Genomic DNA, 24,724 nt, shown 5'->3' on the forward strand with positions numbered 1-24,724 from the left:
AAGAGTTTTTTTTCCCCACAAATCCCAAGGGAAATAAAATCCTTCTTGTTTCCCTTGCTGGACAATTCCTGCTCATTATTATTTGGGCCATGTTTAAATTAATCTGTCTGCAGCAGCCGATGGCATTTGCTGCGTGCCTTGCAATGTTCCAGGTAATTAATTGGTGTTTAATTAATTAAGGGATAATGACATTCAATTAAGGGAACACTGCCACTGGGTAATTAATGGCTTCCTGCTGCTCCAGAAAAGCTGAGGTGGTTGTGGGAAACCAGTCCAGGGGGAAGTGAGGGATTCACTCCCCTGGGAAGGAGCTGTGTCCTGGGGATCTCCCATTCCTGCCCCTCCCAGGACCAAATTCACGGAAGGAAGATTTGCATGGATGTGTCAGGAGCTGTTCCCACCTTCAGCAGCGGGAAACACAAGGGGAGATCTCTGGGAAGGAGGAAAAGGCACCCAGTGTTCCCAGCACCACACACAGCAGGAATTCCAGGGCTGGGCTCAGGGGCAGCCAGGCTCTGCCTAAACTCGGGATTCCTCTCCTGATGTCCAGGATCAGAGCCTGGGATCAAATGGGGCTCTGTGTCCTCTTGGCTTTGGAGGGGAGCACTGGAAAAAGAGGAATTTTCTGGGATGTGAAGATAAATGAGAATAAATTCCCCAAATCAGAGGGAACTGAGCCCTGTTCTGAGCAAGGAGGACAAATATTGAAGGATGAACAGGAAGGATGGACAGAAAGGATGAACAGGAAGGATGGACAGAAAGGAGTCACTTCCCAGCTGCTCCTGCCTGTGGATGAGCCCTGGATGAGGTGGTGAGACCACTCACCTGCACAGGGCCCTGAGGAGGGGCAGCCTGAGGGATCCTGGTGCTCCTGGAGAGCAGAGGATCATCCAAGAAAGATTCCAAACTATTCCACAGCTCCCCCCCAGGTGCCAGTTGTGGTGGCTTGTGCCCAGTAAAGGATTTGTTAATTTAATTTTAATTTTTGTTGCATTTTTGAGGGAACGCAGCTCTCAGATGGTAAAATGCCCTTGAGTGCAGCTTTTGTCACCCTCAGGCAGCAGGGGCACCAACCAGGAAGGAATCAGAAGGAATTCCAAGGCCTTCTGCCAGGAGCATCCTCCTCCTCCATCCCAAAACCCAGCCTGGCCCTGCAGCTGGAGGCTGATGCAGGCAGGGAGAGCCTGGAGCGTGTCCTTGGGTGGGAGAAGCTGTAATTCCCAAATCCTGAGGAGAACAGGGCTGCCTGCAGGTGCCAGATCCAGCTGGGAGTGTTTGCCAGCTCCTTCTGGCACTGGCAGTGCCTCTGCAGCTCGTTCTGCTGAGGAGCCTCCAGAGAGCCATGGACAGATTCCAGCTCCAACTGCAGCTCTGGCTCAGCCACCCCTGCTCCCTGAGCTCCTGTCTGCCAGTCTCCTGGGAATTGGGGATCCTGTGCAGGGAATGAGGTGGGATTAGAGCCTTTTCCTGGCTGCCAGCTCTGTGCAGGGTCACCTCACACTGCACTGCTCTCTGTGCCCCTGCGAACGCTTTCCTGAGCACTTCCCCAAATATTTCCCTAAAAGCTTCCCCAAACACTTCCCTGAACACTTCCCCAAACACTTTGCTGACCTGGCTCCATATAAAAGGAATAAAAATGTGGATCTGGTCTCCCCCTCCACAGTCCCAAAACCCAAGTAATTCAGGAAACTCCATCACCCAGCCACTTGGAGGGTTCTGAAGAGCCAAATTCCCACCTCTGTCCCGAAGCCATGAGGAGACTGGAGCTCATTTCAGACACCAACTTGATTTTATTGTTTGAAATGCCAGGGAAACTCAGTCTCAGAAATGTGGGAATTCCTGCTGGTGCTGAACACCACCCTGAACATCCTTCCATGTCCGGCCCCCTCCAGCTGTGCCCGTGCCCTGGAGGCTGTGGAACATCCCCTCCATGGCCGTGGTGGGGACAGGCTTGTGACCCTTTTGACATCTGGAAGGGCTCCAGGAGCCACCTCTGCTCCTCGCCTTGGGAGCGTGGAGGAGCTGTGCCCCGCTGGGACAGCACCCACCAGCCTGGAGAGATCCTCCCTGGGTGGGAGCGGGGCTGCTCTCAGAGCTGGTACTTCCTCAGCAGCTCGCTCTGCCACTGCCGCTTTTTGTTGGGAAAGGCGGCCGGGATCCTGATCCTGCGGAACTCCTCGATGCACTTGCCCAGCTCTGACTGCAGGGCCCGGCGCTCCTCGCTGCTGGCCGTGCTGCTGGCCGTGCTGCTGGCTGTGGCGGTGGCTGTGGTGGTGGCCATGTTGCTGGCCATGGTGGTGGCTGTGGTGGCTGTGGTGGTGGCTGTGGTGGCTGTGGTGGTGGCCGTGCTGGCTGTGGTGGTGGCCATGCTGCTGGCCATGGTGGTGGTGGTGGCTGTGCTGCTGGCTGTGGTGGCCATGGTGGTGGCCATGGTGGTGGCCGTGGTGGTGGCCGTGCCCACGGTGGCCTCCCCGCCGTTGTCCCTGAGCGCTGCCCGGTCACTGCCCTGCCGCTGCCCCGCTGGCTGCAGCTCCTCCAGCCTCTGCAGGGAGCTGCCCAAGTCCAGGGTGCTGGGCCGGGCTGGGCTTTCCTCGGGGGCTTCTGGCCACGGTGGGGACCCGCTGGGGCTGGGCTCCTTCCCCTCGGGCTCAGCCGGCTCCTGCCTCCTCCCGGGGCTCTCCCTCGGCTCCGCAGCGTCCTCAAGGGCTGGGAGGGAAAGCAGAGTGTGAGGAGCGGGACGTGAGGGACATGAGGGAGGTGAGAGACTCGCTGGGAATTCTTTTAAAAATACACCTGGATGGCAGAGATACAAAACAAGGAATAACTGTTCCTATTTAAAATCCCCCACCGTGCTCTTTGCCCCCTGCACAGAAGCAGAAAATGTCAGGGGGGGATCTTCTTTTTCCTTGAAGACTTTTGTAAGGACAGAGTTGGAATTATTTTCTCCCTTTTCCTTCCTCTTATTTTTTTCCCCCCATTTTGACATTTGCTGAGCAGCTCGAGCTCTGCAGTTGCTGGAGGTGGAAGCAGAAATGTCACCCATCAGCGAGCAGAACCCTTGAAGGATGGATTTTCTTTGGCAAATCTCTCCAGGAAGTTACAGGAATGAATCTTTGCCCCAAATTCTTTGAGTGATGAGATGAAGCCTCAAAGCTGCTTTAATCATCTTATCTGTGAACCTGGGAGCTGCTTTTGGGAAACGTGGAGCTGAGGCTGGGGAATTTAAGCACCCAAATTCCCAGGAGGAGCCTCCAGCCAAGCTGGGGAATGAATTCAAATCCTTCAGTTCCTCTCCAGCATCTCAGCTCCCAGAGCATTCCATGACTGTGGCTGCTTCAGGATAACATTTATTTTCCCAAGTTTTCCATTTTACATCCCATTATTGCTGTCTGAGGCACTGTTCAGGTCACCAGGCTGAGATCAAATCCAGGTTTCCAGGGAATGGCTCCTGAATATTCCTCCTATCCCACCAGCCTGATGTCCTTTGGGTGGTCTGGCAGGGCTGGTGCCAGGCTACAAACCCACATCCCTACAGTTTCCCTGCTCCTAATCTCAGAATCCCAGAATTGTTTGGGTGGGAAGGGACCTCAAAGCCCATCAGCCCCTGCTCTGCCATGGCAGGGACACCTCCCACTGTCCCAGGCTGCTCCCAGCCCCAGTGTCCAACCTGGCCTTGGGCACTGCCAGGGATCCAGGGGCAGCCACAGCTGCTCTGGGCACCCTGTGCCAGGGCCTGCCCACCCTCACAGGGAACAATTCCCAATTCCCAATACCCCATCCATCCCTGCCCTCTGGCAGTGGGAGCCATTCCCTGTGCTCCTGTCCCTCCATCCTTGTCCCCAGTCCCTCTCCAGCTCTCCTGGAGCCCCTTCAGGCCCTGGCAGGGCTCTGAGCTCTCCCTGGATCCTTCTCCTCTCCAGGTGAGCACCCCCAGCTCTCCCAGCCTGGCTCCAGAGGGGCTCCAGCCCTGGAGCAGCTCTGGGTCTCCTCTTTCCCATAGCTTTGGGCATCCCATTTTCCTCCTCAGGTTTACCTTCCTGACATTTAAGCCCCTCTGGCATTAAGGGGGGGTGACCCCTGGATGATCCAAGGACACCCCACAACCCTGAGTGTCCCTCCAGCTGCTGCCCTGGGAAAAGGAACCGGCCGGGCTGATCTGTCTGATCTTCTCTCCCACAGATTTTCCTTCCCCGGTGCCACTTGTTCTTTAGAGCTCCAATTAAATTCAGCAGCGACACTTCCCCGTGGAGCCGCTGGAATCCTGCTGGGGGCAATTACCGGCTCCTGCCGCGGGTTTGCGGGCAGCACTCCCTGTCCCCACACTGTCCCCACCCTGGGGGGAGCACACACTGTCCCACACTGTCCCCACCCCGCGGCTCCGGGACAGCGCTTTGTTATTCCGAGGCTGCAGCAGGGACAGGGATGGGCAGCTGGCTTTGCTGCTCTCCCACGCTGCTTCCATCCCCAGGGATGCTGGATGGGAATTTTATTCTGCCTGGCATAGATGGGGGTGAGAGGACATTCCTGGGTGATCCCAAATGAGGGATCTTCAAATTCCCTCCGGCTTCTCAACCTTGGGTGATGTGGGCAAAAGGAGAAAAACAGATGGATCGAAGCTTCCAGCTGAGCTGGAGGAGCTCGTTGGGTTTGGGAAGTGTGGGAAGGGGGTACCAGGGTGCATCAGAGCATCCCCAGGGTGCATCCTCAACATCCCAGTGCCCAATCCAAACCAGCTGCTCCCGTGCCACCTACTGGATCCCATCATCTCAGGGCTTGACTCTGCACGAAACCTTCTGTTTTATGGGATTAATCCAGCTGGGAACAGCACTGGGAGTGTCCTGTGCAGCTGGGGCAACGTGCTCTGGTATCCAGCCCTGGCACAGGGCCCTGGCAGTGCCTGTGGTGCCAGCTGGATCCCCAGGGAATCCTGATCCTTTGGCAGGAGGCACCAAGCTCAGGTGCAGAGAGTTGTTGGAGCCCCAAACTCGTGACACAGGTGGCAGAAAACCCAGCTCAACTCATCCTGGATTCTCCTTTTGTAGTTCATTCCTGCTGCTGGAAAAGCTCAGCAAGAAGGTGGGGAAAAAAAAATTCCAAACAGCAAAAGGCACATCCTGAAAGACCTTGGAGCCCTGGGAAGGAAGGGCCTTCCTGGGAAGGAAATCTGGAATAATCCAGATTTTTCCTCCATCATACAGCAGCTGCCAGGAGGAGGCAAGGTGGGATCAGGGATTTTTCTGAGGGCTGGGGTTCCTTGGAGGGCAGGTGCAGCTCCCTGGGCTGGAGGAGAGCTGGACACTGGTACCTGCTGGTGCTGGCTCCCTGTGTTCCAGGGATTGTCCTCCCCCTGGAGTGTCCCGTGGTGGGCAGGAGCTCTGCTGCCCTGTTCCTCCCAGGTTCTCTGTGAGAAAAAGATCGGGAATTGCATAAATTATGGAGATGTGCTCACAAACATCACCCTGGGGGTATGGAGCTCACAAATCCATCTTTTATAGGAATCTTGGAGGCCGGGAATGATTTGAGTTTGGAGGGACCTTACAGCTCATCCAATTCCACCCCTGCCATGGGCAGGGACACCTCCCACTGTCCCAGGGTGCTCCAAGCCCTGTCCAGCCTGGCCTTGGGCATTGCCAGGGATCCAGGGGCAGCCCCAGCTGCTCTGGGAATGTGTTCCAGTTTTATAGGGATGTTTGACTTTGCAGGATCTTGGTCCATGTAGGGATAATGTGATTGCAGGAAATGCTCTGGAGATCCTTCATCTAAATTAAATCAGTGTTTGCTGAGTGCTTGTGGATATCCACGGGCTGCAGGAATGGCTGGAATGTGGGAATGCCTCCAGCCTGGAATCGAGGCTGCCTTGCCTCATCCCTGGCACTGTCCCAGGCCAGGCTGGACACTGGGGCCTGGAGCAGCCTGGGACAGTGGAAGGGGTCCCTGCCCACGGCAGGGGGGATTAGGTGACCTTTAAAGTCCCTTCCAAGCCAAGCCAGTCTGGGATTCTGTTCCATGACTCCTGAGCATGGGATGCAGCACAATTCCGACCTTTTTAGCCTTTAAATCCGCGTGTGTGTCGGGACTGACAGATGGAGATCTAACTCCAGCCACCTTTTGTTATCCAGGACTTCAATCCCTCGGAGCTGGAACAAACCCGTCCAAGGTTTTTGTGCCTTTAATTCCCGGCCAGCTCCCGCCGGGATCTAAATCAGCTCTGGCCACTCCGCCCCCCGAGCCAGCCGATATCCATCAGCACCTAATTACTGTTCCCGTTCATCCCACGGCGCCTTTCATCTCCAATTCCTCCTGATTCTCCCGATTTCCTGCCCTCCCTGGAGCTGGCAGGGCCCACGCCCAAGAGCTGAGCAAGAGGAGCAGTGTTTGGGGCTGGAATTTTGGCTGACTTCATCACAGTTGATTCCTGCAATTCAATCCATCCCTTGTGCAGCTGTTCTTGTTTCCAAAACATTCCCTTTTTTTTTTTGTTTTTTTTGGGAGCTCTGCTGTTGGTTTTAGGCAGTTTCCTGTGGATCTGTGCAGTCCAAGTATTTTTTCCTGCTTATTTTTATCCATATATCTAAATCAGACACATTTAGCAGTGGATATTCCCTGTCACTGGTTAATTTAACATCTGCTCTAATCTGCTCCAGTTCTGGCATTCCCAGGAAAGCAGAGAAAAAGAACAACAAATCCCCCCTCCAAAGGTCTCCCAAATCCCCTCTCTGAGGGAACATGACCACACTGACTAAAAGCAATTTTTAGAGGTGTATCTATAAAATATACCTCCTTTTCAAAGTCCTAAATGTAGCCACGTCTAGAGGTGAACATTCTGAATTGGGCACATTGCCTGGAGAAGCTGTGGCTGCCCCAGCCCTGGAAGTGTCCAAGGCCAGGTTGGTGGGGCTTGGAGCAACCTGGGACAGCATAAAGGAGGAACAGGAGGAGTTTCAGGTCCCTTCCAACCCAAACCATTCTGGGATTCTGCAGATTCTCCCAACCCCCTCTCCGAAGGTCTCCCAGCTCTCGCTGCCTTCTCTCCATGGGCAGAAGTTTTGCTTTTCCCAGAGCTGGGATGCTGCAGCTCCTTGCCCAATCCTTTGGGATAACATGGATGGGATGAGCAGGAGGAGCCTGGGGCTGTTCTGGGAGTGCAGCCAGCTGAGGGGAGGGAAGCACAGCAGCTGTCCCAGCCAGGGCTTTGCGTGGTTCCCTCCCTTTTCCAGAGCAGCCACTCCAGCTTTGTGGCCAAGGTGGGCATTATGAGGGATTCAGACACCAGAGGTCCAACCCCAGGGATGGGCAGAGGCCTGGGCTGGTGGGAGGCACGGAGCCATCCTGCTCTGCAACAGCAAAACATCTGGCTGGGCTGAGGGAGGGCTTGGCACCACGGGCACCAGAAGCAGATCTCCCTCCTTGCCGAGCTGTGGCCACATTTCTCTGCACAGAGAAAAGCAGGGAACAACTTCCCAAGAATATTTCTGAGACTCACATTCTCTGAACCTCAGAGAAAGAAAAGCAGTTCTTATCTCATTTACTGCTCCTGTGCTGTTCACAAGCAGAATGCATTGTAAAAGATTTGTTTTGTTTACCTAAACAAATTGAATAATTAAGTTCTAGTGGGAGTGTTTTGATTCATTGAATCCATGTGTGTGTGTCAGGACTGTCAGCTGACAGTCACGAAATGCTGTGCAGTAAAAGGCAGCCGAGTGCTGAGCACATCCAGCTTAAAAGTAATATAATACAGAATAATATAGTATAGTAAAGTAATTAAAATGTAATATAATACAGAATAATATAGTATAGTAAAGTAATTAATTAGCCTTCTGATAAGATGGAGTCAGATGCATCATTCTTTCCCCTGCATTTCCAATGCCAAGCCAGTCCCTTTGGATAACCCTTTATTCCCCAAAAAGTTTTTCCAGGCCTGGCACAGCTGCCCAGGGCAGGGGTGGAGTCCCCATTCCTGGAGGGATTTAAATCCCTGGGGATGTGGCATTTGGGGACATTGGGTATTGCCATGCTTGGGAATGGCTGGGCTATGGTCTTAGGGGCCTTTTCCCACAGAAAAAATTCCATGATTCTAAGACCTGCCTATTTATTGGGATTGGTGATCCATAGCGTGGATGGCAATGCTTTGCCAAGAATTCTTCCAAGAGAAGCAGCTCCTGGTGAGCCAGAGCTGCATCCGGCCTGGAAGTGCTGATCCCCACCTGGAATTGCTGATCCCCACCTGGAATTGCTGTTCTCACTTGGAATTGCTGATCCCCACCTGGAATTGCTGTTCTCACCTGGAAGTGCTTCCGCCGTGTCTCCCTTGAGGTCCAGGATGGGCTCAGAGGAGGACATGGGTTTTTTGGGGCTCTGCTCTGGTTCTGAAGGCTCAGGAACGGGGAGGCTGAGCCAGGAGCTTCCTAAAAATCAACACCCAAAGGAGAAAATCTTAGAAAGGAAATGATGCACAGGGAATGTGGGAAGAGTGGTGGATGGGAATGGAATCCAAAACCCCTCCCAGAGCGCCACACTGGGTTTCCAGGGTGAGGAATGATCAGGAAAACTCCCAGTGCCTCCCAAACCCTTCTTGGGGTCATCCCTGAGATTTGGGCAGTGCCTATAACCACAGCCCACATTTTCCACCAGGAATTGCCGTTCCTTACTTTGGTCCTGCTCTCCTGCCTTTTTCCTAAACCTTTCTATCCCTGCCTTTCCATATATTGCCTTATTTCCCTGGATTTACAAACAGGGAGCAACATAAATGTTTATCCTACACTGGGATTAGTGCCTAGCTTTCCATCATTTTCTTCCCTGACATTTCCACACAGACACTTCCATTTGCCACACAGCCTGGATGAGCCTTTGTATCCAGCTGCAGCTCGTGCCCTATCCAAGGGATTTGCCTCTCCATGGCTGAACGTCGGAGCAGGATCATCCCGTTGGCACAGAGAGCAGCAGATCCCCTGGGGGCTCCAGTTTCACAGCTCTTCCCATCAGGCAGGCAGGGAATCATGGAATCATCACCCAGGAAGATCCCCCAAGACACTTTCACTATCCCAGGCTGCTCCAGCCTGGCCTTGGACACTTCCACAGCTTCCCTGGGCACTCCGTGCCAGGCCCTGCCCACTCTCCCAGCCAGGAATTCCTTCCCAATATCCCACCTAACCCTGCTCTTCCAGAGGGGGATGAAGACTTTTGCCAAGGCCACCCTGATACCCTGATTTGGGATAAAGGCAATCCTGCTCCACCTGGCCAAGGGAGGCAGGGGATGGAGCTGGGTGCTCCAGCTCACCAAACGCCCAGGGCTGAGCAGGATTCTGTGTTCAGTGGTTGCCAGAACCCAGGATAGCAGGAATGTGCCCAGAGACAGCTTGGCCAGGCTGCACCTCCAGGATCCATCATAATCCAGAAGGTGCAGCCTCCAGGAGATGGCAGCAGGATCCCAGCACGCCCTGTGCCCATGGCCTCCCTCATTAATTGTGGTTCCTGAGACAATTCCTGGCTCCTCCCAGCCTCTAACCAGGGCACCCTGCTTCCCAGGACAACCAGCTTCATCCAGAGGCTCTGTGGTCACTGCCAGTGCAGCTGGAAAGGTTCTGTTCCTAATTCAATTAATATCCCAGAGTGGCTGGTTTTGCACCCAGTTAAGTCCCAAAGTCCTGGAGGAGGGAATCTGAGCTGAGCTCCATTCCAGTGGGGCATTCCAAAGCCTTTTGGGCAGAGCCACACCTAGACAGGACACAGGGACATGGCTTGGGATGGAACTCCTGGCACACAAGTGGAAGGGGAAAGATTTTCTGTGGAATGAGAGCAATGCTGAATTTCATTCATTTCGTTCATTTGCACAGCTGGGCTTCTCCAGGTGTTCCCAAACATTCCAGCAGAGCTCCAGGGCTCTGGATTCCCACTCCCACATGGGAGCCTGACCTGCAGCCTGTGCTTATTAAAGATTTAAAGGCCAAGCTGTCAGTGCTGCTCTGGGAATGGACTTTTCCTCTTATAGCTCTATCCTTCTAATTCTAATAGGATTGGGGGGAGGAGGCGGAGGCTGGAGCAGCGCCAGGAGCCGAGGGAGGGTTTGCTCCTTCCAGAGGCTTTGCACACCTTGGTGGAGCTTTCCAGAAGTTTTTTCCTCTTCCAGCTCCTCCTGTTGGCTCTCTGGGATTTTGGGTTAATCCCTGGAACACTGGGAGCAGAGGAGCTGCTCTGTCCTGGTTTTCCGTCATCCCAGGGATAACAAAACCCCCTCCATGTGCTGGCTGTCCGTGCTCTGCTCCGCTGGAAAAGCTGCATTAATCCCATTTTATTTCAGATTTCAGGTGGGCACTTGGGGTATGGAAGATTTCAAAGCCACCACTGGAAAATGTTGGCTGAACTCCACTTCTGGCTTCAAATCCATGTTGTCCAACAAACACCACGGCTTTGGGGACATCCCATGGATGTGGTGAAGGGGTGGAAGCCACCAAGGGGCCACCAAGCTCTGGGGCCCTTGGGAATCACAGCCACTGCTGAAACTCAAATGCTTGGGATCCTTCCTTGCCCCAGTGCCAGGCTGCTCCCAGGACATCTTTTCCATGGATTTACCTGGAAGGCTGCAGTGCCTGGAGAGCTGCCTGGAGAGCTGGCCTCGCACAATGGGACCTGGAAACAAAGGAGAAGGTTTGGGTCTGCATCCCTGCTCTGAGATCATGGAATTCTGGTGACCCCCCTCCACACCTCCACACCCATGTGTGGGTCTGGATCCTGCTCCAAAATCATGGAATTCTGCTCTTCCACATCCACACCCCCACTGAAGAGGGATGCAAGGAAAATGAGTGCTGTGGTTTTGTCCTGTGAAAAATCATTCCCTGGGATTTTCCCCTTGGATGTGCTATGAGCTCAGCCAGGTTTTATTTTCCAAAATATCTGGGCTCCTCCCAACATTTCCTGCCTTTTGGAAGTTGGGAAACCCCTTAATCCATGGGGAAGTTCTCCAGCTCAACCCCATCCCAGTTTCAGCAAGAGTTGCTCCTGCACCAGCAAAAACCAGGAGTTGTTGGAAAGGGAATTTAGACCCCAGATGTCCTGTAGGAGCAGGGCCAAAGCAGTGTCCTGGTGCATCCCCTTCCCCAGGATTTGGGATCAGATCAAGCCTGGGCATCACAACAGCCCAAGGTTTTTCCATGGAGAAGTGAGGGAGCCATCCTCGTGCTCCTTGGAAGCCTGAGGAATATTCCCTGCTCTCCATCCCAGAAATTCTCAGCTGTGAAGTAGGATCAAGAACCTGTTTTCCACTCACAGGGAAGGAGGGGAAGTCTGGAGTCGTTCCCAATTGCTTTATTAATTCCATGGCTTTTGTTGGAAGAAAAGGGGGCTGGAATGAGGCAACTCTGCCTGGCTGGAGCCGGTTGCTATTGGAGTTTTCCCTGGAAACCCATTACCATAACATGGGGAGGGAGGTGAAAATTACCTTTAATACTGAAATATTGTTGGAAAGGGGGAAATTGGGAAATCCTGTGTGAGAGCTGAAGGAATAAACACATTTTTTACAAAAAAAAAAAAAAAAAAAAAAAGGGATTTTCTGCACTGTTTCCAGCCCTTCCTGAAAAATTTGCACCTGGTTCTAATTAACCCTAAAGCTTCATTAATGATCACTTTGGCACCAGTCATAATTAATCCCAAATGTGCATTTTTCCATGGAATAAAAGGTTTACCTGAGCACATTTGCAAGTTCCATTGAGGAATTGCGGCTGTGTATTAATTAAACTGAAATCATAATTAAAAGCAGAATTAAAACCCTTCTAATAGACGTGGTGGGGGGGAAATCCTTTGGTTTTATGCTCAGTCCACAAATTTGTGGTTAATGCAGAGCAGTTATTCCATTTTCCTGAGGGCTCTTGGATAAAGGCCATCCAAGAGGCTTTTAAGGAAACTCTGGAGCCAAGGGGGAATTGTTGAACTTCCAGCATGGATGAAAAGCTTATTAAGGGAGAGAAAAGGAGGGATGGAATCAAGAGTTTGCTCCCAACATATAAATAATGGAATAACGGGATGTTCCCAAGAGGCCAGCTGGGGGTGAAGGGCTTTTATTACCCAGGAAAGGGGGAAAGAGGAAAAGCCAAGAGGAAAATGGAGGAAATGGAATAATGGGGTGGTGGAGGTTGGTGGGAAAGGACCTTGGCATCCGCTCTGATGGGGAATCTTCCAGTGGGATGGACAGAATGACAAACAAGACACAGGAATGTGCCTTGGGAATGTCCCCTGGATGTCACATAAACCTTGGTGGGGTTTAAGTCAACTTCAGAGGCTCAGGAGAGAGCTGGGAATGTTCCCCTGGGGAAGGGAAGGATCCAGGGAGAGCAGGGGCAAGGCCAGGAGGGCTTTTATCCTTGGGTTTTTTTTGTGTGGAAGAATTAATCAGGAAATTGCAGCACTCTGGGCTTTAAGGTTGGAGTTAAATCCCTTTAAATCAGTGGCTCCGAGCTGCTCCTATTATTTAAATAATGGCTGGGGATTTTTGTTTTTGGTTTGATTTTGGTCTTTGGAATATAAAGAGAAAAAAGAAACCCCACAAACAAAATAAACCAACCAAAAGAAGCGTCCCTGGATCAGCATAGAAGAGCTGCTCTGAGCACACCCGAAGTGCTCCAGCTGTTCCCAGCCCCCTCCAACGCTTTCATCCAAGATCCAATTAATTCTCTGGAGTACACGGAGCTGCTGATCTCATCCACGAGCACGGGAGGTCGCAGTGACCACTCCGAGCCCCAGACATCGGATACTGGGAAGGAATTCCTGGCTGGGAGGGGGGGCAGTGGCTGGGATAGAATTCCCAGAGCAGCTGTGGCTGCCCCTGGGTCCCTGGCAGTGCCCAAGGCCGGGTTCAAGGGGTCTTGGAGCGGCCTGGGACAGTGGGAGGTGTCCCTGCCATGGCAGGGGTGGCACTGGATGGGCTTTGAGGTCTCTCCCAATCCAAAGCATTCCATAATTCCAGGCTGCTGCTGCTGCAGGATGCAGGGGGAACACGGGCAGGGCAGGTGGGACCAGCCCCCGGTGGGAGGGGCAGATCCCGGGGTGGGATGGAGGGGATGGAGGAACGTTCCTCCCCCAGGGGGAACCAGCCCCTCCCAGCAAACCTGGGAACAGAACTGGGAACAGAGCTGGGAATAGAGCTGGGAACAGACCTAGGAAAGAACCCCCTGGGAGCAAACCTGGGAGCAAATATGGGAACAGACCCGGGAACAGAGCTGGGAATAGACCTGGGAGCAAACCCAGGAGCAAACATGGGAACAGAGCTCGGAATAGACCTAGGAAAGAACCCGGGAATGAACCCGGGAACAAACCCGGATAGAGACCTAGGAACAGACCTGGGAGCGCAGGGAGGGTTCCTGCCCCTGCCCAGGCTCGGTGACAGCAGCCACGACAGTTTGTCCTTCATTTCCATGACACTGCTGGATGACCTCAGCTCGGCAGGGAGAGGAACCGCTCACGGTGGAGATCCCTGGTGCCAAAACCTCATTCCTCATCCAAATACAAATTAATCCCATTGGAAGGAAGCAGCTGCGCTTTCCAGGGGCTGCGGTTCGCTGCGGGCGGAGGGGGGGTGGGGGGGTGGATTAAAACCACTCTGAAATGTCAGGAATTGGGAGGAGTATTTAGCATCAGCACCTTATGGCAGCCCCTCAGTGCCTGCTCAGCTTTCCAGCCGGCTGGAAGTGCTTTCCTGGCCCCTTTTGCTGACTTCGGGAAGACCGGGAATCCTTCCAAACCAGGACCTGGGGATTTCAGTTTCCCTGGAGCCAAATTCCCATTAAAGGCTGCGGCGCGGAGTTAATGGGGTTTTTGTGCTCTCCTGGGGGTTGTGTTAAATCCCCTCCAGGCACGCAAAGGACAATAATAATTTGGGAATAAAATGGGAAACGTTGGCTGCGCCCTCGCTTCCCTCGGGTTTGGAGCTGCTCCGCTGAGGCGGCTGAAGTGACGGTGACGGGGATGAGGAGCTGGGAAAGCAGCTGGGCCTTTAAAAGGTGCAAGAGCTGCAGGAAAAATCGGGAATCCCAAACGTCAGGGAGGCTCTGCCTGCTCCAGAATCCCCGCTGGGAGCCCTTGGAATGATGGAGCCCCTGGCTGCTCCTGCCTGCGCTGGGTCTGGGGGAGCAGCCGGTTCCCCTCCCTGGCAGGGGATTTTTAGGGTGCCAGGTTTGCTGCTGCACCTCCAAACACCGAGGGGATCCCGTGGGAGCAGAGGCATCCCGGGATCCAGGGAAAAACCCTTTTCCTGGGAAGCCTTGGGGTCCGTGGCGGCGGAGAGGAGCGGGGGAAGCTCTGGTGGCGGGAGGTTGCGAAACAATTTCCTGTTTACTTCTCTCTTCTCTCACTTAAATGCGGACTCTGCTCCTGAAATGTCACTTGTGCCCTGTCCCTGTCCCCTGTGCTGCCTTTCCTTCACCCTCAGAGCCGGCACCCCTCCCGGCTCAGGATCCCTGCAGCTGGAAAAGGCCGCTCCCAGCGGGAGCTCCTCCGAATCCTTGGAGTTGATGAAAGCGCTCCATTAACAGCAAATTAGGGATAATGGGAACAGTGGCTGCGCTCGGGGAGGCGCTCCCGGGAGAGGGAACGGCACCGAACACCTCTAATCCCTTGTTCTGCCGGAGAGGGGAAGGATTTGGGATTATCCTGGGGTTTCTTTGGCTGGAAGTCCCAGCTGTAAGGAACTGATCCCAGGTGGGGCCAAGCAGTGAAACTCGGCGGGGTTTTTATCCTGCCTGGTTAAAAACAGCTGGAGTGAGCGGGAAAGTGTTGGGTGGGGCTTGGAAAAACCGGGGATAGCTGAGGGATCCCTGCCCATGGAGCTGGATCAGCTCTAAGGTCCTTTCCAGTCTAAACCATTCCATGATTCCAGGACAGCATTCCATGGTTCTCTCAGTGTTTGGGGGTCCAGATGTGGGCAGGCTGTGTTTGAGCAGAGCAAGGATTTCCCCACATCCCAGAGGGGAGGGAACTCCTGGAGCATCCTTTCCATGGCTCCCAGCAGAGCTGTGCTCTCCAGAACAGCCCGACAAGAACCTCAAAGGGCTCATTTCCTCACGCTGGGCCTGGGGAAACTGAGGCAGGGCAGGCTGGGCGAGGCACAAGCCCCACTTTGAGGTTGTTTTGTTGTCCATTTGGGTTCTCCAGGTCCCCAAAGCTTCCTGAGCACTCCTCATCTGACGCCAATAAACACTCCCTGTCCAGCCAATCCCACAGCACAAGGCTGGAAAACTTGATTTTTTCCTTTTTTTAATCCAGTTTCCTTTATTTATTCTTTTCATCTTTGAGCCTTAAACATTTGGGCTTTGTTTGGGTTTTCGGGGCTGGGCCCTCCCTAGTCCCAGAAAGGGCCCCAAACCAAAGGCAAACAAACCTTGATCCCTGCAGGGCCATTCCTGAAGGGCTGCACTGGATGAGCCCTGGGGGTCCTTTCCAGTTTGGAATATTCCATGGTTCTAACTGGATGGGAACTCAAAAGCTGAACTTTGAGAGAAAAATCTGATTTTTCAGGCAGTTTTCCTTGTGAAATGGCCCCAAAATCTGCAGCCCCTTGTGCCTGCTCCTGCTGGGAAGGGGCTGTTGTTCCCTGGGAGGAACATTCCAGGGATTTCATGGCCAGGGAACAAGCTGCTCCTCCTCCCTGCTTCCCACAGGGATCCTTGGGATGATGGCACAGACCATGACAGGCTCCATCTCCCTCCAAAATTCCAGATCATGGAATCCCAGACTGGTTTGTGTGGGAAGGGACTTTAAATTTACTCCTGATGGGAGTTCTTAGGGGTGTGGAGGTGCAGGAAGGATTCATCCTTCAAGGATGCTGGTGGGCTCTGCAAGCCAGTGGATTTATCCCACTGGGATTTATCCTGGAGCGGGGAAAGGAGAGACAGCAAACATTTGGGATGCAGAGGTTGTGCTTTGGCTCCAAAGTGATTTAGCTGGAATCTGGTTTAGGTTATTTGCAGGAACATCTTTCCCTCAGATCCTGCCCAGCCCTCCTGGAGCAGGGGTGGGGATAATTCCCAGGCATCCATCACCTGGAATGAAGGAAAACATTCTGGACTGCCAAAGCCTTTGAAGGGAACCACCTGGCTGTCCCCAAGTCCAGCCTGCTTAAGCTCAGCACAAACTGTCAGTGCAGGATGAAGGAGATTTTATTTGGCAAATTCTCCGGCACTCGCCAGAATCCAACACATCCAACGGCTCCCAAAACCTCCAGGGGACCCAAACACTCATCTGCCTTCCCCCTGCTGCTCCCCACAGCCCTGGGCAGGAGGCCCAGAGGTCTCTCTGTGGTCAGAACACGGCAGCTGCAGCTGCTAAACCAAGCCCAAAGCCTTGTTTTGTTTAACCCCTCCTTACAAAGCAGCCAGGCTGCAGTTCCTGCACCAGGAATTGGAAAATCCCCCTGCTCTCCGGTGGTTTTTCCCAGTGCTGGATGCTCATGTTGTTAAAGGGAGGTTTTGGGGGTGTATTTTTAATATTAATAGGATTTTGGAGGGAGCTTGGAGCAGCCTGGGATGGTGGGAGCTGTCCCTGTTTCTGGCAGTGGGTGGGACTGGACTGGATGAGCTTTAAGGTCCTTTCCAAGCCAAACCATTCCCTGGTTACCTGGGAAGAGGTTGGTTCCAACTTCCAGCTGCTGCTCCCCTCTCCTCCATCACCAAATCCTTTCTATTTCAATATTCCATCAAATCCCTCGGGTTTTTGTGGCAGGATGGGATTTCAGGACTGGGAATGGGATTTTTGTGTCCCCCTCTAACCCTCACAGGAGCCTCCTTGTCCCCTTCTCCGTCCCGTGGGATTGAGCTGCTCCAAGAGGTGGGGAGAGCTCGGCTTTGGGACACCTCTGCCCCCAAAGGGTGCCCCTGGAGAGGGGCTGGAGCCAGGCCAAGGACACAAAGTGTTTCCAGATGTTCTCCAGGGGTGGCAGAAGTGCCTGATGGAGACAGATGGGATCTGGCTTTTCCTTAAGCTCGGTTTTTGTGAGGAGCAACCAGCAATTTGTGGGCAGTGCCTGCCTGGGAGGGCAGAGCCAGCCCCAGCTCCTGCTCTGCCTCCCTCCCACCAGGGGTTTTATTTTGGAATGGAGGCTTTTCCAGGAAGCTGGAAATGAGAGGCTGGGCTGTGCTGCTCCTCGCGAAGTGCCCTCGGGGAACATTCCTGGGTGTGTGCTGAGCTCTGCGGGGAGGGCAGGGGAGGGACCCACACGGGATCTGCTCCTGGACACCCCTTGGGACCTCATTGCCTTAAAACCCATCCCAAAGCCATCCCAGCCCTCAGCTCTTGTTCCCAACAGGATGAGAGAAGCTGCTGAGTCCTCAGGGAGGGCAGATTTCAGTAATCCCAGGGATCCCTGCCGGCCCCGGTTTTCCCAGACAAGGTGGATAATCCCTCCTGGAACGTGCCAGCCACGCCTGCTCCAGGTGTGCTCTGCCCACGTGCCTACCCTCGGGGTGCCAGCATTCCCAGGGATGAGCTGGGGCATCCCAAACCTCTGCCCAGGCCTGGAATGCAGTGAGGTGGGGAGGATCTGGGGATGCAGCTCCTGGAAAAGAGCGGGATGTGCCCCCAGCAGCACCTGGAGCTCGGCTTAACCCGGTTTGCAGTGGCAGGAAGCTGCAGAGCAGAGTCCTGTCCTCTTGGTGGGAAGGGAAAACCACCTCCAAGTCCAAACCCAGCAGGGAAGGAGCTGGACAAGGCTGGATTTTCCCGGGGACAGCCTGGGAGTGGGAGGTGCTCAGGGGGAGCACAAGGACAGAACAAGCAGAGCAGCTCTGGGTGATTTGGACAAGCCCAAGGGATGGCCCAGAAGGAGCTTGGGGTCTGGGAATCAAAGAAATATGGGAATGTTCCCAGGAAAACCAGGCAGCATCAGGGAATTGGTTCTCCACTGTCCCCCTGAGGCCCTGAGAACTCCCAGCTCACTCTAGTCATTCCCTGCCTGGCTCTTCCCAGCTTGCCAGGACTGTTCACAGGAGGAGACCTCCCTGAGATGATTCTCCATGCCACCATTTCCCAGCAAATTTGATCTTATTTGATCCAAGGTCTTTCCTGGGGATCAAATGAGCCAGGTTCTCCTCCCAGCCATGACAAGGACACTTCTCCTAAAACTAAATACATGCAAGGAAAAGAAACAACCCCAAACCGGGTGAATTTTTGTGGAGATGGATCTCAACAAAAGGGTTTTTCCATGAAGTCTCAGTTTCCAGGAAAACCATCGGGCTCTGGAAGGATTCAAGAATAACCCCTGCTCGTGTTTCCTGTGGGGGATCAGCCCTGATCCCAGAACCTGCCACATCAAAACCCTCAGAATGGTGACTCTGCCATTCTGGTTTCTCCCTCAGGCAAAAATTCCTCCTCCCAGATCAATTTTTCAGCCCAGTTCCAGTGGGGAAAAACATCAAAAGGGGCCCATTTCCCACAAGGCAGAAATTTCTTTTCCCAATCATGCTTAGGAAAATCCTGAGTTCAAAAAGATAAAGCAAATATGGAATGCAGGTCCCCTCCCCCTTTATTTAAAGGTTTTCTTTGTGTGCACACAGAGCTCAAGTTCCTTTTTCTTGTCCTTTTAAAAGCCTCTTGTCATTTCCTCTTCCAGAGGTTGTTGGAATGAGGAACAGGACCATGAAAAATGTCAAAATACCGTTTTTGCCTTCCCCTTCTTCAGGAGAGAGGGAGAACCTGGTTTGAAACTTCTGCTGGCCCCAGAGCCTTCCCTCCTCTCCAGGAAGGAGCTGCAAACCTTCCTCCCACATGAGTCCCAAGCTGGAATGGCCCCTTGCATGCTGTCCAGCCAGGGAGGAGATCCTGCAGCTCCAGGAGCTTCACAGGGGCTGGGGTGGGTGGTGGGAGTAGGGATGGAGGGTGGAGGAGCAGAGATGGAGGGTGGGTGCCTTGGGTGGATAGTGGATGTCAGGAATGGGTGGTGGGTGCTAGGAATGGGTAGAGAGGACCAGGGGACAGGCATAGGCACAGACAGGGACATCAGGGATATCAGGCTCACCTCCCCTGCAGGCTGAGGCCGTGTGCCAGAGCTGGGGCTGGGCATCACCCAGGGTGATGTGCTACACTGGGATCCTGCCCAGCAGTCACAGGAGGGGCAGAGCAGGGCACAAAGGCTCCCATAACTTTGTGTTCCTTCCTTCCTTCTTCCTCTCCTCTCGGAGCCCCCCCACCAAACCTCCCCTGTCCTGTGCCAGCTGGGCACGGGGGCACACGGCCACTCCGGGCTGTCCCTTTACTCTGCATCGCCCAGTGGGGGAGAGCAGCAACAGCAGCTCCAGCCCCAGGAGGGCCTGGAGAGCTGGGATTGGAGACACCTCATGGGGGATCACCAAAATGGTCAAAATTCCCTTTGCTGGGTGAAGCTGTGGCCTGACCACCACCGGAGCGTTCCAACCTCATCCCTGTGATTCCCATTGTGCTCCCAGGAAAAAATGAAGGGACTTTTTGGTTGACAAGGCTCCAAGGAATTGGAGAGCTGTATAATCATTTTACACCCCAAGCACATCAAACCTTCCCCACTCCCCCCCACCTCCCTCACAGAACATCTGCCCCTCCCACCCTCCCCAAAATCCCCCCCAAAATCCCTCCCAAGGCATCCCGGAGCCATGGCGATGTCTCAGCTCAGAGCTGCGAGCACAGGGGGAGCCTCTCCCCTTCCCAAGCGCTGCCAGCCTCAGGCTAAGCTGCTTACAGGGCTCCTGCCAATCCAGCCGTGCTGCCAGGCTGCCACTTCCCAACCCCCACCCCCTCCCCGGCTCTGCTTCCCACCTTTCCCATGTCTTTATCCCAAAGATTCCTCTCCGAACCCCCTTGGCAGGTCCTGGTGTGTGCAGCAGGATCCTGTGAAGCTGCACGGGACAGAGAGCCCAGTCCAGTGTCCAAGCCCATCCAGCTGCAGGAATGCCAGCCCAGAGCAGTGTCCAGTGTGTCCCACCCCTCCCACCCAGCCCACGTCCACAGCAGTGTCCGAGTCCACGCATCCAGGGAGGGTTGGGAGCGACTGCAGAGGTCACAGAGAGGGAGGAAGGTTGGTGGTCAGCAGCTGCTACAAGGAAGAGCTGGGCAGGTTCAACGTGGAGCAAGGAGGAGGGAAAAAACCCAAGAACCAACTGAAAAGGAGGCAAAGGGAGGACGCCAGGATTCGGGGTGGATCTCTACCTTCTAGGCCACAGCCAGCATGGGACGGGAAAGGGACAGTCAGCGGTTGGTTGGCAGAGGGTCGGTTTTGTGTCACTCACGATAGAAAACATATTCGGTGTAAGAGGTCCAGATCCTGTCGTCCGTCTGCTCGTGGGCGAAGGCACAGGTGCCCGTGGAGTTGCAGGCCACCATGTGGAAGCCGGCATCGGCCAGTTTGTCAAAGGCTTGCTCCAGGAAGGTGAATTTGAGGTAGTACCTGGACGTGTACCTCTCCGGGGGCCTGTCCGGGTCCCTGCTCTCATTCAAGGTGTCCCCAAAGACCTCCTTGGCCAGCGAGGTCTTGCCGCACACCATGATCCGGGCCACCCTGCGGAACTTGGCGTCCGTCTGGCTGTCCCTGCCCAGCGTGTAGGAGCCGCGGTAGCCGATGGTGATGAACCCTGCCCTGCGGCCCTCGGTGCCACCGGCGGCGCCGGGCAGCGCGGCGGCCGAGCCCAGGCTGCGCGTGGCGTCCGCGCCAGGGGACGGCTCCTCGGGGTCGCTCTGGCAGGGATCGTCCCCCAGGGAGTTCTGCTCGCTGAGCTTGGGCACCAGCAGCTTCACCAGCTCCGGCAGCATGAAGTACTCGGCCTCGCGCTGCAGCCGGCCCCGCTCTGGGAAGTGCTCGGGCAGCACCAGCTGCTGGTCCCTCATGTAATCCAGGATGTAGCGGAACAGGAACCCGTCCCGGTCCACGAAGAAGCGGCCCTTGCTGTCGCGGGCCAGCGAGCGCGCATTCTTCTGCGTGAACATCTCCCAGAGCCGCGAGCCGGGCACGCTGACCAGCGTGGGGTGCCGGGTGATGTACACCTGGCCCCCCACGTTCAGCTCGATGATGTCAGGGAAGGGGCTGTTGTCCTCGCTGCCTTTGGCACAGCTCGCGGGGTCTGCCAGGGCCATGGTGAGCTCCCGCTGCTCCCTCCTGCAGCACAAACGGGTCAAAACCATGTTAGAACTGCCAGAAAACACAGCCTGCTGCCCTGATCCCAACTGGATGCAGGGCATCCCAAGGGGCCCCAAGCCATTGCCCCAGTCCCAGGTGATTGAAAATGATCCCAAACCAGATCACGTGTGGAATCATAGAATTGTTAAGATTGGAAAAGCTCTCTAAGGTCATGGAGTGCAATCCAGCACTGCCAAGCCACCACTAAATGCCTATTTTGGGTTAGAAGGCAGGACAGGACTGGATCCTTGTCTCTCCAGGAGCCTGGAAGTCATCTCTCTTCCCCAGTCCCTGGCTCCTGGAACAAGCAGCATTATCCAAAGCCACCTCCCCTACCGTGGCACACTGCCCGTGGGCTACCCATGCCATCTCCACCTGAGCTCTCCAGGCAGCAGAGGGGCTCGGCCCCTCTGCCCAGGAAGGTGCAGGGACGTGGGGCTGCTGTCAACAACAGGAAAGGCAGGGCTGTCACACCCCGGGGACCCGCCAGCCCGGCATCCTGCGGGCGGCAGCAGCTGCCGAGGGAGGAGTTCCCGGTGCAGGGGCCCCGCAGAGCCGGGGCTGGAGGGGTCGTGGTGCCACACAAGGAGCCCCCCGGGGGTGCTGGGCAAAAGCAGCACCACCTCCCTGAAGGACAGAGGAACAGAGGGACAGAGGAACAGAGCCTTTTGGCACTCCTGCTCTGTCCTTGCTCCTGGAAAGTGCTCAACACGGACTCGCAGCCAAGCTGGGAGATGGCAGAACCTCTCCAAGGGGCTGGGACCAAGAGAAATCCTGGGCTGCTGCTACAGCAATTGCTCCGTGGCAGATGCCACAGATTTGTACATTTTCCAAAGGCAAGCCAGTTCTTGGATGTCTCTTGACACTGCAAATCAGCAGCTTACATAAACCTGGCTCAGCAGCCGGAGCCTGGATCCATGCCGTGCTCTGTGCAGGCATTTGGGAGACCACGGAGGGAAGGGGTTCCCTGGGCTGACCTCCAGCTCTGCCCCCTCCCTGGGCGATCTCAGCGCTGCCCTGGGTCTCCTTGGGACCCCCCAGGACCGGTTCCGCGCTCACGGAACAGCCCAAGGGCTCGCCCCGTGCCCATGTCCTGCCGCAAAGATTCCCAGGAGATGCTCCAAAGGATCCCAACACAAATTTTCGAGCAACTAAAGGACAAAGACAGAACTCTGTGGGCACTTTTGGGCACGGGGGCAGAGCTGAGCCAGCGTTCCACTGCTCCTCCAGCTCACAGGGAGAATTGTCTTTGAACAAGGAATGACTTGGGCAAGGAAGAGACGGAAGGATAGAAAGAGGATCAGCGAGGTCCCGGCTTCCCCGTCCCCTCCCGCAGTGGCTCTGGCTCCCTTTCCCTGCCGATTCCATGCCCAAGACACAGCCCAGCGGGCAGCAGCCGCCCGTGCCCGGAGCTCGCATCCCTTTGTCAGGCTGGGGTGGCTGCCCACGGTGGGCTGGGGGCTCGGGGGGCACGGGCAGAGCGGCCCCGCTGTCCCCTCTGCCCGCTCCAGGCGCGGACCCGGCGGGGACAGCGGGGATGACAGCGGCGGGGACCTAAGCCGGGACAGCGGCGAGGACAGCCCGGATCAGCCCCGCAGCCGCAGCCGTCCCGGCGCTCCCCGGCCGGGGGACCCCAACCCCGCGGCCCCCGTTACCTCGGCAGGGCGGCCCGGCCGCTCCGCTGCTCTCCCCGCCGTGCGCTCCGGCCGCGCCGCTCCGGCCGCGCCGCTCCCGCCGCTCCTCTCCGCCAGCCCGGCCCTGGCCCCGCCTTCCCCCTTTTATGGCCGGGAAGGCGGCGAGCGCCGTCCCCCGCTGTCCACGGGACCGCCTTCACCCGCCTGCCTCCGCCTCCATCCGACCAGCCCCCACCGTCCCCGCATCCCCTGTGAGCACATCCCGCTCCCTGCATCCCCTGTCAGCACATCCCGCTCCCCGCATCCCCCCATCAGCCCCCGTCCCCGCATCCTCCCCGCTTTGGTACCGGGCGGGACTGACTGGGGAATTCCAGGGGCACCCTTACCATCACTTGGGAATGCAGCGGGGCTTGGGAAAAAGAGGGAGAGGGACGTGGCCAGATGGTGCCAGGACAAGGGGAACAGTTTTAAACTAAAAGAATGGGGATTTAGTTGAGACATTGGGAAGAAATTCCCCCCTGTGAGGGTGGGCAGGCCCTGGCACAGGGTGCCCAGAGAAGTGGTATTTACCCCTGGATCCCTAGCAGTGTCCAAGGCCAGGCTGGACACTGGGGCTTGGAGCAGCCTGGGACAGTGGGAGGTGTCCCTGGCCATGGCAGGGGGTGGAACTGGATGAGCTTTAAGGTTCCTTCCAACACAAACCATTCCATGATTCCATAATTCCAAGCCCAGCCAGCAAAAACCTTACAGCAGCCAAACTCTTGCTACTCCTTGGATGATTTTATATTGTTGAGCTGCAGGAACTGAAATCCCCTTTCCCAAGGTAGGAATGACACAGTGGGACCATAAGGAGCTTAGGCTGTTGTGGCAGCCTGTTTGTCCAGGCTGGAAAAGCCAAGCCCGAAAGAGAATCCAGCTCTTTTTAGTTTACTTGAAAAATCCAGTTTTATGTAAATCCAGGAAAATGTGACAACTCCAAACAACATCCCAATATTTACACATTTCCTGGAAGTCCTATGAAGCTTAAATCCCAACATTCTCTGACAGCAGACCTGGCCTGAGTTCATCCATTAATTTTTGTCCTGGTTAAATTTTGTAAGAGCAGAAGATGAGGTTTCTTCTTCACCTACAAATCCAAGGAATTTTTCTGTTTGGGTTTCTCCTTGTTGTTTTCTTGTATTCCAGGGCTGTTTGATTATTTTCCCATAAATTGCAGGAACTGCGCCCTGTGGATATTTTGTGGGACACATTTATAGGGGAGAGTTAGAAACCAGACCAATTTGTTGGATGGATGGATGGATGGATGGATGGATGGATGATGGAGATTTGCTCAAAAGGTACTTGAAGCATCTTTGAAATTGGCCTGGGGGAAAATTAGGGCACCATGGGCCTGTTGGATTTTTGGGATTGGGATGAAATCCAGAATGGTTTTGTCCCAATTTTCTGGAGGTCTGATCCAATGTAACTGCAAATTCATCAAAGAAATCCCAGGGAATTTTCAGTTCTGCTGGCTCACAACTCCCTGTATCGGGGAGACGTCGTGACCTCAACCATGATCCAGGTCACTGGTCCATCCCAGAGCCTCCATCCTGGGCAGCTGTGCCACGTCTTGGCAATGAAGAATTTTTTCCTAAAATCCAATTTAAACTGATTGATTCTAAAGGCTGTGCTGGGAGAGTCGGGATGGGAACCCAGGGCAGGCCCAGTGACAGGAGCAGTGATGGCACTTCCCATTCTTTTTTACCTTTCCCTTTCCCAGCTGCCTCTGTGCTTTTTCCTCACATGCCTGAGGCTCATGGGAGGTGAAAATTGCACCCAAATTGGTGCAAATATTCCCATGAGCTGATGTGGAAATCATGGAAACCATCCCGGCCACTGCTGATATGTCCAGAGGCAACTAGGGATGGGATCTCCAGGGAGGGGGAAGATCTTTGGCACCATGGAAGTGACCAGGAGGCCTGGAAACTCAGGA

The 24,724-nt window shown here is 54.9% G+C and overlaps 3 protein-coding genes across 3 annotated transcripts in view; 1 reads left to right on the top strand and 2 right to left on the bottom strand.

Annotated features, from left to right (window-relative positions):
- Positions 1-2,089: 2,089 nt before the first annotated feature.
- Positions 2,090-15,442, bottom strand: LOC127059629 (uncharacterized). Its single transcript, XM_050974589.1, has 4 exons — positions 15,365-15,442; positions 5,306-5,459; positions 2,396-2,706; positions 2,090-2,200 (listed from the first exon to the last, which is right to left on the bottom strand). The coding sequence occupies exons 1-4, from the start codon at positions 15,440-15,442 to the stop codon at positions 2,090-2,092; spliced, it is 654 nt and encodes a 217-aa protein (XP_050830546.1).
- A 4,114-nt stretch (positions 15,443-19,556) lies between these two features.
- LOC103816326 (BTB/POZ domain-containing protein KCTD12-like) lies at positions 19,557-22,859 on the bottom strand. Its single transcript, XM_050974532.1, has 2 exons — positions 22,774-22,859; positions 19,557-21,097 (listed from the first exon to the last, which is right to left on the bottom strand). The coding sequence occupies exon 2, from the start codon at positions 21,073-21,075 to the stop codon at positions 20,227-20,229; it is 849 nt and encodes a 282-aa protein (XP_050830489.1). The 5' UTR covers positions 21,076-21,097; positions 22,774-22,859; the 3' UTR covers positions 19,557-20,226.
- Positions 22,485-24,724, top strand: part of LOC103816493 (exocyst complex component 1-like) — a 33,357-nt gene continuing 31,117 nt past the window's right edge. The window contains 2 exon segments of the mRNA XM_050974590.1: positions 22,485-22,543; positions 22,630-23,095. Coding sequence (XP_050830547.1) covers positions 22,485-22,543; positions 22,630-23,095 — 525 coding nt within the window.

This window comes from Serinus canaria, chromosome 4A (genome assembly GCF_022539315.1).
Source record: "Serinus canaria isolate serCan28SL12 chromosome 4A, serCan2020, whole genome shotgun sequence".
Taxonomy (NCBI): domain Eukaryota; kingdom Metazoa; phylum Chordata; class Aves; order Passeriformes; family Fringillidae; genus Serinus; species Serinus canaria.

Bases quoted from the DNA above. Each gene is read 5' to 3' on its own strand.
- LOC127059629 (XM_050974589.1), bottom strand. From the start codon at position 15,442: ATGGAATATTCCAAACTGGAAAGGACCCCCAGGGCTCATCCAGTGCAG. The intron at 2,707-5,305 runs GTACCAGTGTCC...TTTCCCTCCCAG, and splicing joins CAGGGAGCCAGCACCAGCAG to CCCTTGAGGACGCTGCGGAG. The intron at 2,201-2,395 runs GCCACCACCACC...CGGGCCCTGCAG, and splicing joins CCACCACAGCCAGCAGCACA to TCAGAGCTGGGCAAGTGCAT.
- LOC103816326 (XM_050974532.1), bottom strand. From the start codon at position 21,075: ATGGCCCTGGCAGACCCCGCGAGCTGTGCCAAAGGCAGCGAGGACAAC.